At 49.3% G+C, this 12,554-nt stretch overlaps 1 protein-coding gene across 1 annotated transcript in view; it reads right to left on the reverse strand.

The window, feature by feature from the left end:
• RUVBL1 (RuvB like AAA ATPase 1) overlaps positions 1-12,554 on the reverse strand; it is a 31,359-nt gene extending 18,805 nt beyond the window's left edge. Inside the window, exons 1-3 of the mRNA XM_027523488.1 lie at positions 12,340-12,554; positions 8,990-9,076; positions 1,503-1,635 (exon numbers count right to left, since the gene is read on the reverse strand). Coding sequence (XP_027379289.1) covers positions 1,503-1,635; positions 8,990-9,076; positions 12,340-12,480 — 361 coding nt within the window. The 5' untranslated portion in view covers positions 12,481-12,554. The remainder of the gene's footprint in view (positions 1-1,502; positions 1,636-8,989; positions 9,077-12,339) is intronic.

Genomic DNA, 12,554 nt, shown 5'->3' on the forward strand with positions numbered 1-12,554 from the left:
TGGAAATTCATTCGAGAGTTATTAAAACACTGTGTAAACCAAACGACATCTATCAATCAGACACGGCCCTGAGATGCAGAAGCCTCTGCTTCCTTCTACCCGCTTCCAAGAGCACCCCTCCTCCCATTCGGAGAAACAGCACCGAGCGCCCCCGCCATGGGCCGGGAACCAGGGCGCGCTGGGGAACGGGGTCCGTGCGCCCGCAGCGACACTCAAGGCCCTGCTTCCCACACTTCCCCTCCACCGCAAACGGCGGCACCCGGCGAGCACCCCACTTCCCCTCTCTTCCAGCCCCACGTCTAATCGTTCAGGAAATTTCATCACTCCACCATCCAGCTGGACCCAGGAGCCAGCCCTTTCTTTCTACCTCCACCGGGCTGGTCCACAGCCCACCACCTCTCGCTTAGGCCCCTCACCAGCTCCTTGCTTCGGCTCTCACTCTCCATCCCAGCCAGAGGGACTCCCGTGAACCCCAAACCACTCTTCAGCTGCTTCTCTTTTCACTCAGCATGATTTGCAAAAGCCCTATTCAACATACCCTTAAACTAGACGCTAGATTCTTGAGGAAAGAATTCTGGGCTTAGACAAGCCCATTCTTTCTTAAACTTTGAAGAAAACTTCTTGACGTTTTCTAGTAAGTGTCCCTCTTGAGAACACTTACCTTGCTTTGACAACCACAGGGACTACACAAGGACACAGGTGCTCTGACAAGTGCTCATCACCCGTTACCCAACAAGTGCACCCTAGAGAGAGACGCAGGTCTGAGGGGGACTAAGATTTCTCCAGACCCAGACCCGCAGGCATGGGGCCAGGACAATGCCCCCGAAGTCCTGGCTGGAATGAGGGACATTTCAGAAGAGCAGTCACCTTCTGCTCGCTGTATGGAGTCAGAGCACGGGCCCCAGGGTCAGACAGGTGTAGGCTCAGACTATGGTTCTGCGCTACTTGCTAGGTAGATCACCAAAGGCAAGTTATCTAACTTCATGAGACTCTGCTTTGTCAGATGCAAAATGCAGAGCACGTCCTCCTGGGCAGGAAAAGGCCACGGTCAGTAGAGGGCCTGACACGCTACGAGCCTTCAGCACGGGAGCCAGGCCCCGCGAGGTCGGCAGCACTGCCTCGAGGCTCCGCAGCCCCACAGCCCCTGGCTCGCTGACCGGCTGGGCACGCAGGCCCGGCTCTCCCACGGCCCGGCGCTCCCACGGCCCGGCGCACAGAGCTGCTGGCTCAGGGCCAAAGCCTTCGCCGCGGCCGTCACCTCCGAAAGCACAGGAAGGCTGCCAAGAGAGTCCACTGCCAGTGAAACCCCAAACCAGGGCTGGGGCCCGCGTCTGCTGGTTGCTAAAGCACTTTCTAGAACAACTGGGGTTGTGTTTCATTGCAAAGATAACGCTAACGGCGCCAAAAGAAAAAGAGCAGCGCCACCCGCACACGTCCCAGAGGCGTTTTCGCAGGAGGAGGCCGGTGAGGACGAGGCTCGGCGGGCGCGGGAGGGTACTCACCAATGGCCCTGCGGAAGTTCTCCATCAGCACTTCCGTCTTCTTGATCTCCGTGGAGTATACTTCACTCCCCACCATCGGGCAGAAGGGGACCTTACTCCCCAGCTCCTGAGCAATAGCCAGAGCTAGAGCCGTCTACACAGAAAGCAAAGAAATGCGCTTGTTTCACATTCTTGAAATACAGTGATTCGGGAACATATGCTACAAACAGAAATTATTAACTAGGAACTGAAATTCCAGTCCCTTTAGTTTTAATACCGTTTGCACGTTTCACAATAAACATTTGATGACTCTTGTGGACAATTTCTAATGTGAGCGGCATCTCCAACGGTCCCTGTCATCACAATGGCTGTCACGACTGAGACTCGGCCAGAACAGGTCTAGCTCCCGATGCTGCACACGCCCCTCCCGCTAGCCCTGTGAGCTGAACACCACTGCTCTCCTCATTTCACAAATGAGGAAGCTGAGACACAGATTAAATAACTCGTCCTTGGTACCGTAATCTAGAAAATGGCAGAGTGGGGCCTCAAACTCTGGCAGCAGGGTTCCAGAGATCATGTTCCCATCAGAATCAGCAGAGGCTTCCCAAACTGTTCCCTCAACGTCGAAACACAGTGCTGACCACGTCGCAGTAGAACAGCTCTGCTGGGTCTCTGAGATACTGCTTTCTATCTTTACAGACTCAGGAAACCATCAACTACAGCCCATCAAAAATCAGTAATCACGGAACAAATGACTGGAGGCCCACTTTATGCGGAGTGGCCCACAAATCGGGAAGAGTGACACCCAGGCTGGGATCCTGAGGCTACGAGTTGGTGCAGTCACACTTGAACACGCCCATAGGAACTACAAAGTGACTTTCGCTAAAATAACTACAGCTGCCGAACAGACGAGGACTTAACAGATAGATGCATGACCAAACGTCCCGTACGGAGAGCCAGAACCGCTTTCAGCTGGCCTTAACTCCGACACAAAAGCCCAGTGAGGTCAGCTCCAAGGTGCACAGGCTAAGACAAGAAGCTTGCTGCTACAGAATGACGTGGATCTCTGAGACAGTTGTAATTCCTCTTCTGTTCACTGCTGATGGTTTAATCTTCAGTGTGACCCCAAGCACATGGGCCAGCCACGTGCCTGACTTTCTCATCAGTCAAATCAAATTCCTGGGTTAGTCACTGGCAGCAAGCTGATTGCCCACAGACTGCTCCTATTTTGGCCTGCAGAGTCTCAGGTGTATTTTTCAACTTAGTTGTTGCGCATGCTTGGACGTAGGGAAATTTCACAGAAGAATACAGTCATTTAGCTTCTTCTGAGAAGCAAGAAGCTCTGGCCACAACGGGCCCCAGTGGCCACACGGCTGTGCTGAGAGTGGACACCCAGGCAGCTGCCCCCAGCGAGGCTCACACTAGCTCCTGGGCGCTTCCTCAGCCCACTGCCCACGTGAGCAGGCATCCGAGTTTGTGCCCCCGAGGCTGATATCTCTAGAGATGTGCTCTCCTGTATTCTGAGAATGAAGGGACCCTCTCTAGAGCATGACAGCAAGGCAGCAGCACGCTCGACCAGGACGCCGTGGGGAGAGCCGCAGGCCGGCCAGGCCCACCTCTGTCCAAACTGCTCACCTGCCCAGTCACTCTTCTTTCTCTTCCCCCAGCGCTACAGGCCCCAACGCCCCTCCCTCAGCTGTGAACTCAGACAGTGCCACACCTGATGCAGTGCAGACCCCACAGCAGCCCAATACGGAAGAAATGACCTATGTGTCCCTGTACCAAATGAGAACTGCGTGGCTAAGAAATGCCGCGGGGTGTCCAGCTGCTTCCGTTTAAAGGCTCTCAGAAGGACAGCGTGAGATGCGGCTACTGTAGGGACTAACCTGCACCTACCATGTAGGACAGAGGGACCTGCACGAAGACTGCGTGACGTGAGCCGACAACGTCCAGATGATTAAGCTGGATTCAGAAAAAGCAGAGGAACCAGAGGTCAGACTGCCAACATCCGCTGGATCGCAGAAAAGCACGAGAGTTCCAGGAAAACATCTACTTCTGCTTCATTGATTACGCTAAAGCCTTTGACTGTGTATCACAACAAACTGGAAAATTCTCAAAGAGATGGGAATACCAGACCACCTTACCTGCTTCCTGAGAAATCTGTGTGCAGGTCAAGAAGCAACAGTTAGAACCAAACATGGAACAGCGGACTGGTTCCAAATCGGGAAAGGAGTACGTCAAGGCTGTATATTGTCACCCTGCTGATTTAATTTCTACGAAGGGTACATTATGTGAAATGCTGGGCTGGATGAAGCACAAGCTGGGATCAAGACTGCCGGGAGAAATATCAATAACCTCAGATATGCACATGACACCACTCTTATGGCTGAAAGTGAAGAGGAACTGAAGAGCCTCTTGATGAAAGTAAAAGAGGAGAGTGAAAAAGCTGGCTTAAAACTCAACATTCAAAGAACGAAGATCATGGCATCTGGTCCCATCACATCATGGCAAATAGATGGGGAAACAGTGGAAACTGAGAGACTTCATTTTCTTGGGCTCCAGAATCACTGCAGATGGTGACTGCAGCCATGAAATTAGAAGACACTTGCTCCTTGGAAGAAAAGCTGTGATAAGCATCGTCAGCATATTAAAAAGCAGAGACATTACTTTGACAACAAAGGTCTCTATAGTCAAAGCTATGGTTTTTCCAGTAGTCATGTATGGATATGAGAGTTGGACTATAAAGAAAGCTGAGAGCAGAATTGATGCTTTTGAACTGTGGTGTTGGAGAAGACTCTTCAGAGTCCCTTGAAGTGCAAGGAGATCAAAACAGTCAATCCTAAAGGAAAACAGTCCTGGTTATTCATTGGAAGAACTGATTCTGAAGTTGAAACTCCAATACTCTGGCCACCTGATGCAAAGAACTGGCTCATTGGAAAAGACGTTAATGCTGGGAAAGATTGAAGGCAGGAGGAGAAGGGGACGATAGAGGATGAGATGGTTGGATGGCATCACTGACTCAATGGATGTTGAGTCCATTGAGTCCAGGAGTTGGTGATGGGCAGGGAAGCCTGGCATACTGCAGTCCATGGGATCAAGAGTCGGACACAACTGAGTGGCTGAACTGACTGCCTGACTGACTTGCACAAGAGATCCCGCTGAATGCTCCCAACCAGCCTATGAACTCGATGATCTAGTTCACATTTCATGGACTTAGAAACTGAAAGTCACACATGCCCAACTCACTCACAGTCAGCTGGCAAGCATCAGGGCCAGCATGCAAACCCCGTCTCCAGGACCCACTTCTGATGACCGCCCCAAGCAAGTGGCACAAAGAGGCTGTTGCCAAAAGATTAAATAGTCAACTTTATTTTCAATTTCACATGAACGCCTTTTCCTAAAACCCAAACACAAAGCCCCATTGTTATGAGCGTGCAGCCTTAAGAGGGGAGCGGCCACATTCTGAACAAGCAGCGCACTCCTGCCGGCCACTCAGTTACGCTGCCTAAACCTCGGGGCCCGTGGGCACACAGTGGCGCAGGAGAGTTACCCCACGCCTTGAACGTGTGGAGAGGCCACTGGACAACCCACGGGTGCCGAGAGCCTCTGGTATCTCCTGAAGGAAAATGGTACGATGTTACCAGAGCACCAAGGACCCACGGCTCCAGCAAACTGGCCGAGAGAGCCACAGCCGCTCCTTCCTGTTACAGAACATCCAGAATGAGTAAATAGTCAAGCCAGATCCAGAGAGGAAAGCCGCCATGCCTGGGGAGCTGGGCCTGTGTTTGATAGATGCCAGAAACCATGGATACAAAGAAGCCTCAAAGAACACGTGTCAGTAGACAAGCTGACCACAGAGAAAGTCTCCAAGGGCCAAGGACAAGCTGGCCAGTCTCAGCGCAGCTCTGGCTGAGGAGGCCTCCCTAGTAGGCTCTCAGACAGACTCAGGATTGGGCTCTACACGGCCTGACGGCCAGAAACCCAAGCCACAAAATTCCCATCACGTGCCCTGGGGTGGGCGCAAGCAGGGCCCCTCACAGGAAGTTCTCGGCCCTGATCAGGAGATCAGGGAAGCCTCAGATTTGATCAAACACAAGTCCACAAGCAGACACAGGAGCAGACACAGGATATAAAGTGAGTAAGAAATTGTTTCATGAACAAGAAACAAGAGACTACAAAAAATAGCCAGATCTTGAAGAAATGAAAAAATTGTAAAATAAGAGGAGGAGGGAGAGGCTTCTTCATTACAAAAAAAAGTAAAAAGAAAAAGAAAAAAAGCAAGCGAATATATGTATTAATGAGGTTAATGGCAACCCATTCCAGTACTCCTGCCTGGAAAATCCCACAGACAGAGGGCTGTGGGGCCGCAGTCCACTGGGCTGCGAAGTGCGGACACACCTGAGCAACCAAACGCAGCACGGCGCGTGTGCTGACCGAGGGTACAAGAGACTTACAAGTCACCGTTGTGCAACCAGCAGTGTGATAAGGCAAAGACCACTGAAATGCTACAGCCATCGGGTAAAGGATATTCCCAACATCTCAGTGTCACTTCCCAGAAGACTGAGTTTCAGAGCGAGCCAGTCCCCTCAGAGGAGAACACGGCGTGGTGTCAGCCTTCCGCTGCGATGCAGGTTCCAGACACAATACCACCACCTATGCAGTGTTCTGCCAAAGTGCTGAGTGTTTCAGACACAGTCAGACAACCACTGTAGGACACTCTACAAAACAGCTGTCCTGGGCTTTTCAAAAATGTCAGTACTGTACAAGGAATCCAAAAAATGCAGGGAAGGATAACTGTTACAGATAAAGAGACTAAAGAAACTATTGTGAATGCAATGTGAGGTATGTGATTATAATTCAAATAAGAAATATGAAAAATGAAAACAAAATGAAACCAAAAAAAAAGAAGCACAGAAAACGAGAGAGCCAAAAACTGAAAAGACTTACAGATATTTTACTATGAACTAAATATTAGCTAATACTATTAGCAACATTACACTTCTTGGGTGGATAACAGTATCATGGCAAAGAAGGTCCTGGCACTTACTTTCAAACAGTTCAGAAGTAAAATACAGAAAACACAAATTCACAAAATATTTACCATTAGTTACCTATGAGTAGGGTACAGAGGGGTTCATCAAACTGTTCTTTCCACTCTTTTGTAGATTTCAAATTTTTCAAAATGAAAAACATTCAACGGACTGTATTGAAGAGTAGCTTTCTCACAGGCTACAAGGCAGACTGGAAGAGAGGTCTAAAGAAGCTCCCCAGAATGCAGCAGAGCCAAAGAAACAGAAAACATAGGTTAAAGACTCGAGGACAAACTGAGAGGCTCCGGGCGGGCGCTTCAGGTTGGAGAGCTCGCTGTGGGAGCCGCTCCACCTCTGCAGGGCGCCCTGCGGGCCCCACGGCCTCCACCTACCAGAGGCCAGCAGCACCCGCTGCCCCACCGAGTGCAACGATCGAAATGTCTCAGGACAGTGCCACAGGGCCCAGAGGGCAAAGGTGGTCCAGGCAGAGGACCCCTGCAGTGGGGCGCCACCTCACTGGACTTCAGGAGAGGAAAGAGACCAGAGAAAGGCAGCATCTGAAGAAAGAGAGGCTAGCCAGTTCCCAGAACTGATTAGAATTGTTACATACTCAGATCCATATCAAGCAAGATAAATGAAAATAAATCCACTCTTTGACATACCACAGTGAAACACCAAAACCAAAATATCCCAAAAACACCCAGAGAAAAAAGACAGAATCCTCAAAATTAATCTTCTCGAAAGCAACACTAGTAGCCAAAAGGTAGGAAATACCATCGAGAGAAACAGCATTGAGAGAAAGCGTCTGTCAGCTGAACTACATATCCAACAAAACTCTCTCTCAAAACAACGGCAATACAATTAACACAAACCTGACTTTGCCAGTTCCTTCTAGAAGGAACTTCTTAACGATGTGGTTTAGGAAGAAGAAAACGGAAAGAGAGCAAACATCTAAGATACGAAAAGGGACAGTAAGCAAATAAATGGTAAACACAGTGACGAGCCTGGAGAAGGAATGGCACCCACTCCAGTGTTCCTGCCTGGGAAATCTCACAGACAGAGGAGCCTGGCGGGCTACAGTCCATGGGGTCGCGTGGAGTCGGACGTGACTGGGCAACTAACACACAGTGATGAGCAGAAAGGAAACTGAAGTTCACGTTTACAGCCCTTTACTTGTTCACAAATACAGCACTTTTTCCTCAACTTTAAGACACCAACGTAAGATATACTGGCAATTCAATCATATGACTTCAAAATGATAAAGTCATCATCTTACAAGTACCAATTTAATAACTCTTCAACAGGGAGGGCTGCTACTGCTTCAGAAAGGCTAAGGGACCTGCCTGGGGTCTCAGCACCAGGGTGGAACCCCCTTCTTTACAAACTCACTCCCAAGCTTCTCCTCTCCTGCATCGAGTGAGTGAGTTGCTCAGCTGTGTCCAGCTCTTTGAGACCTCTTTGACTAGATATGGATTCTCCAGGCCAGAATACTGGAGTGGGTAGCCTTTCCCTTCTCCAGGAGATCTTCCCAACCCAGGGATTGAATCCAGGTCTCTGGCATTGCAGGCAGATTCTTTACCAGCTGAACCATAAGAGAAGCCCAAGAATACTGGAGTGGGTAGCCTATCCCTTCTCCAGCAGATCTTCCCAATCCAGGAATCAAACCGGGGTCTCCTGCATTGCAGGTGGATTCTTTACCAACTGAGCTATGAGGGGAGCATCAAGCGGCCCTCTTAAAGAACAAACAGGCCCAGATGGTGTGTTTCAAGCACCCGGCCAAGCCCCTCACAGATCCCACAAGCTGTTAGGCATCTCGGCCTAAAAGGCCCTTTTCTTTCCTGCAAAGCCAAACCGTCTCCCCGCTCCAAGGGTAAACGTCAAGCCTCAACTCCTCCAGCCATACCAGCCCAAGCGCCACCTTCTGCTGCAACGCCAGTCGCATCTATGGCCAGGCGACGCCCGCAGCTCAGCTGAAGACCTTCCTGCTGCCATGGTTCCCTCTCTGCCCCAGGGAGCCCATGAGGCCCTTGGAGATAAAAAGACAAAACTCTTTTTCCCTTCTCCTGCCATCTCTCACAGCTAGGGCAGTGTTGCGTCAAGTCAGCATTTGGAAAATTGCCTGCTGACCGATTTTCTTTCCCTCCCAAATAAGATGTCATTCCCAAGATTTTATGACGCCCTAGGCCAACAGAAATATATTTCCAAAGCAAAGGAGACTTGAAAGAGATAAAAGAGAAATTAAGGACAATGAGACCCCTCTGAGGACTCCATTCTCTCTTCTCTGGAGGTCAGCCAGGATAATTTGAATTTTAGAAGCATGGATTTTAGATACTCAAATGTATTACTGCACATCAGTTTTAAAAACATACATATAACCAATTCAGCTAAACAAAGACTAGTGAAGACACAAATTCAATTTGGTTTAGACATTAAAATCAACCTCTTGGGCAGATTTTTAAAATGAGAGAAAATGAGTACCTTGCCAGTTCCAGGAGGTCCTGCCAACAGGACAGCTCTTCCAGCCATTTTCTTGCTTTTGATTAATTCTACTATCACACCACATGCCTAGACACCACAATGGAAAGAAATAGTAAATCAATATTAAAATGCTTCACAGGAGGAAACAGTCAGTCTCTGGTGCACACAATTCAGACTCATTCACTGAACGCCAGGACACCACAGGGGCTGCTCCAGGTGCTGGAGGCCACGAGGGCCACGGAGCTCCTGTTCTCGTGGGGAGACAAACACAAAATCACTATGAAGAAAGGGCAGCAAAGGGGCGAGTGGCTGGGGCAGAGGGTACTCCACAGAGCGATCTGGGGAGGCCTCTTCGACATTGTATTTGATACATGAAACTCCAGGCAGGGCAGAAGTCAGTGTTCCCGGCAACTCAAAATACAGCAATGAGCCTGGCACACCCAAGGGACAGAAAGGCTGCATGAACCTGAGTTCAGAAAACAAGCAGGCAAGGAAGATGAGGTCGTGGAGGCAGGAGGGGCAGAACTTAGATGAGGACCTTCCAGTCCACATTCAAGTTTGGATTTTATTCTGCATGTAATGGGAAACCAGTGAAAAAGTCTCAGGCTACATGTCACGTTCTGAAGATTCGTTTTTAAAGGGTCTTGATGGCTGCTCTATGGAGAATGGAAATGGGAGCTGTGGCATATACTCCAGGGGCCCTCTAGAAATTGGAAACAAAACTGTGTTTCTATCTGCACGTGTGCATTTTCCAGGGAGAGATTCACAGCTTACAGTAGATTCTCAAACTAACCCACTAAGTACTAAGAAGCAATGACATATTCTACTAGTTGGCCATCAGTTAACTATCCCAGAATGCTGCAAGCAAACGCTGCATGTGATTTTAATCTGTGGCATCATAAGAGCCAAGAAATGCCTTTCAAATCCTCAAGACTAAATTATCTGTGAGCATATTTTAAATATTCTGAGCATTAAGCCATTTTGTACAGCATATACATTGTGTGTGTGTGTGTATATAAAATCACATACATCTATCTGTAGATATAGCTGACCCATGAACGCTTGAAGTTGGGATGCACGATCTCCACACAGTCAAAAATCAGCACATAACTACAGTCAGCCCTCCACATCTGTGACAGCAGCCAAGTGTCCCAGTGCTTCTATACTGAAAGAAATCTGCATATGGTGACTCATGCAGTTCAAACCCATGTTGTCCAAGGGCCGACTGTAAACCGACACATATATGTATGTACATACACAGAAATTCTGTAAATGGGTTACCGATTTTATGCACTTCAGAATATTTTTGGAGCAAGGCTGAGAAAGTCACACTCCCTGAACACCTGTATCTTGAGACTACATAACACAAGATCTCTTGCACTGATTTAAAGCATGACTCTCTGCAAGGTGCATTCTATTTGTCTCAAGGCAGGTCACAGCTTTTCTCCCTGGGCAGTAGCGTGCTGACAACGTCTTGTGAACACATCTAACTCTTCTCTCTCTTTTCCCCGTGGACTATGGAGATGTATCTTGCTCTCACACTTAGCCCCTCAAAAACACAGGTTCAAGGAAAGCATGTGGATGTGCTCTATTCCGTTTCTGGCTCAGCTGGAAAAGCACAGTACACTTACACAGCCTAGAAGATATTCTTCAGAGGTTGCATTTTTAAAAAGATAAAAGAGCCACTGTGGTCTTTCCATAATAACCGCTGGTACCATGACCCTCAGCATTGGAGCTCTTTGGGCAACTAAACAGGTAGAAGACTGTTCAAGCCTTGTCTATGTACTCGCATTCACACACTTCCTCTTCCCGTTAGTATTCTTCCATTTAGGCCCCTTCTCTCCAGTGAAACACTTCCAGTGGATTCCAAAAGTTAAAAAGTATGAACTGGAAGGGCCTTTAAAAAACTGTCACTCTCATTTTTCAGGTGAGGCTATTGAACATCAAGGAGGCTGGTGATGTGACCAGACTCAAACAAGGACCTGGCAGCAGAAGTGGGATGACTAATAAATCAGTACATAAATTCTGAGTCCCTATAATAAGCCAGGTTCTGGATATTTAACACCACCCGGTCTCTATCCTTGGGCAGCTCATATTCATATGGAGGCACACAGCATCCGAGTTAACAGCATGGATTCTGGAGTCAGGTTGCCTTGGCTTTAAATCCTAGGTCCACCAATCCCCAGCTGAGTAATCTCAGACCCATAACCTAATCTCTGTGAAACACAATTTTCTCATCCGAAAACAGAATTCATAACGCAGAGGCACAAATGCTAACATATTTACGGTAAAGTATACTAATGTCTGCAGCTGAATTTGAAATGCAAAGGCAGATGGCTGCTGGATGGATAAATGAGCAGATGGAAGATAAAGCAACGGTGTAAAATGTTACTTGCAGAAACCGGGCACAAGGGTATACAAGTCTTCCAATTTTGTCGTATGTCAGATAAGTGTCATAAAAAAGTAGAGGAGAGACAGTGTAAGGATGGAGGGGAGCAATAAGACAACGGAAATGGGGCTGCTTAGCACATGGAGAGCACTCAACAGCTATTTGCAGGGACAGCCTCTCAGACAGCTGGATAGAGAGAAACTTTATCCAGCTGTCTGAGAGAAACTTCCACCTTAAGCTGAAGCTGGATAAAGAGAAAGTTCAGTCACCGTATCCTGTCACATTTTCCCCTCTGGAAGGATGGTGTTCAAAACGAAGGCTTCTCTTTGGCCCTTTCTTAGAGGGCAAGAGTCTTAACCGGGACTTGTACAGCTGCTGAGCCACAGCAGAGGCCCACTGGCAGAGGGCTGAGGGGGGCTGTACTACACAGAGAGCACCGTCTCGGGAGTCAGAAACACACAGGCACAAACTCCAGTGCTGCTATTACTAAACTGAGCGGCCAGTGGACTGAGTGGCCAGGTCTCTCACCCTGAATTTTTTCATCTACAAAAAACAATTTTAAAAAAGAGCCTGAATAGTTCTGTGATAATGCCGTAGGTGAGAGGACTGGGCACCATCATCACTTAGTAGATGTGGGCTTTAACTGCAATGGTCAAAAAGGACTCGGTACCCGTCACCTGCCGAGGCTGGTCATTTTCCGGCTTTAAAATCCCAGAGCCTCCCAATGCGTTCCCAGAAACTCCAATTTGGGGCCCGCAGAGGTCCCCCCGCAGAACCAATCCCCAAAGTCTAACACTCCTGTTTGGCGGTTTAAACGTTTGTGTCCGAAACGCACGGTGCGGGAGAGCAGGGTTTCGCCCGTTTTCTCCCCGCCGACCCCCGCGTCGCGCCGACCGCCGGGGCCCAGGTCCGCCCCGCCCAGGCCGCCTCAGCACCCCCGGCCCGCCGCCCGCCGCCACACCTCACGCGCGTTCTCCTGGCCCACGAGTCCCGAGGCCGCTTGCTTGGCCAGGCCGCTCTCGTCCAGCCCCAGCCCCTTCACGTGGCTGTGGGAGGCGATACGCTGAGTCTTAGTGGTGCTCTTCACCTCCTCGATCTTCATCCTGACAACCGGAGCCCCGGAGCCCGCAGAGCCCAGGCGGCGCGCACCCTGTTACCACGAGGCCGTTACCAGGC

This window comes from Bos indicus x Bos taurus, chromosome 22, assembly GCF_003369695.1.
Source record: "Bos indicus x Bos taurus breed Angus x Brahman F1 hybrid chromosome 22, Bos_hybrid_MaternalHap_v2.0, whole genome shotgun sequence".
NCBI lineage: Eukaryota > Metazoa > Chordata > Mammalia > Artiodactyla > Bovidae > Bos > Bos indicus x Bos taurus.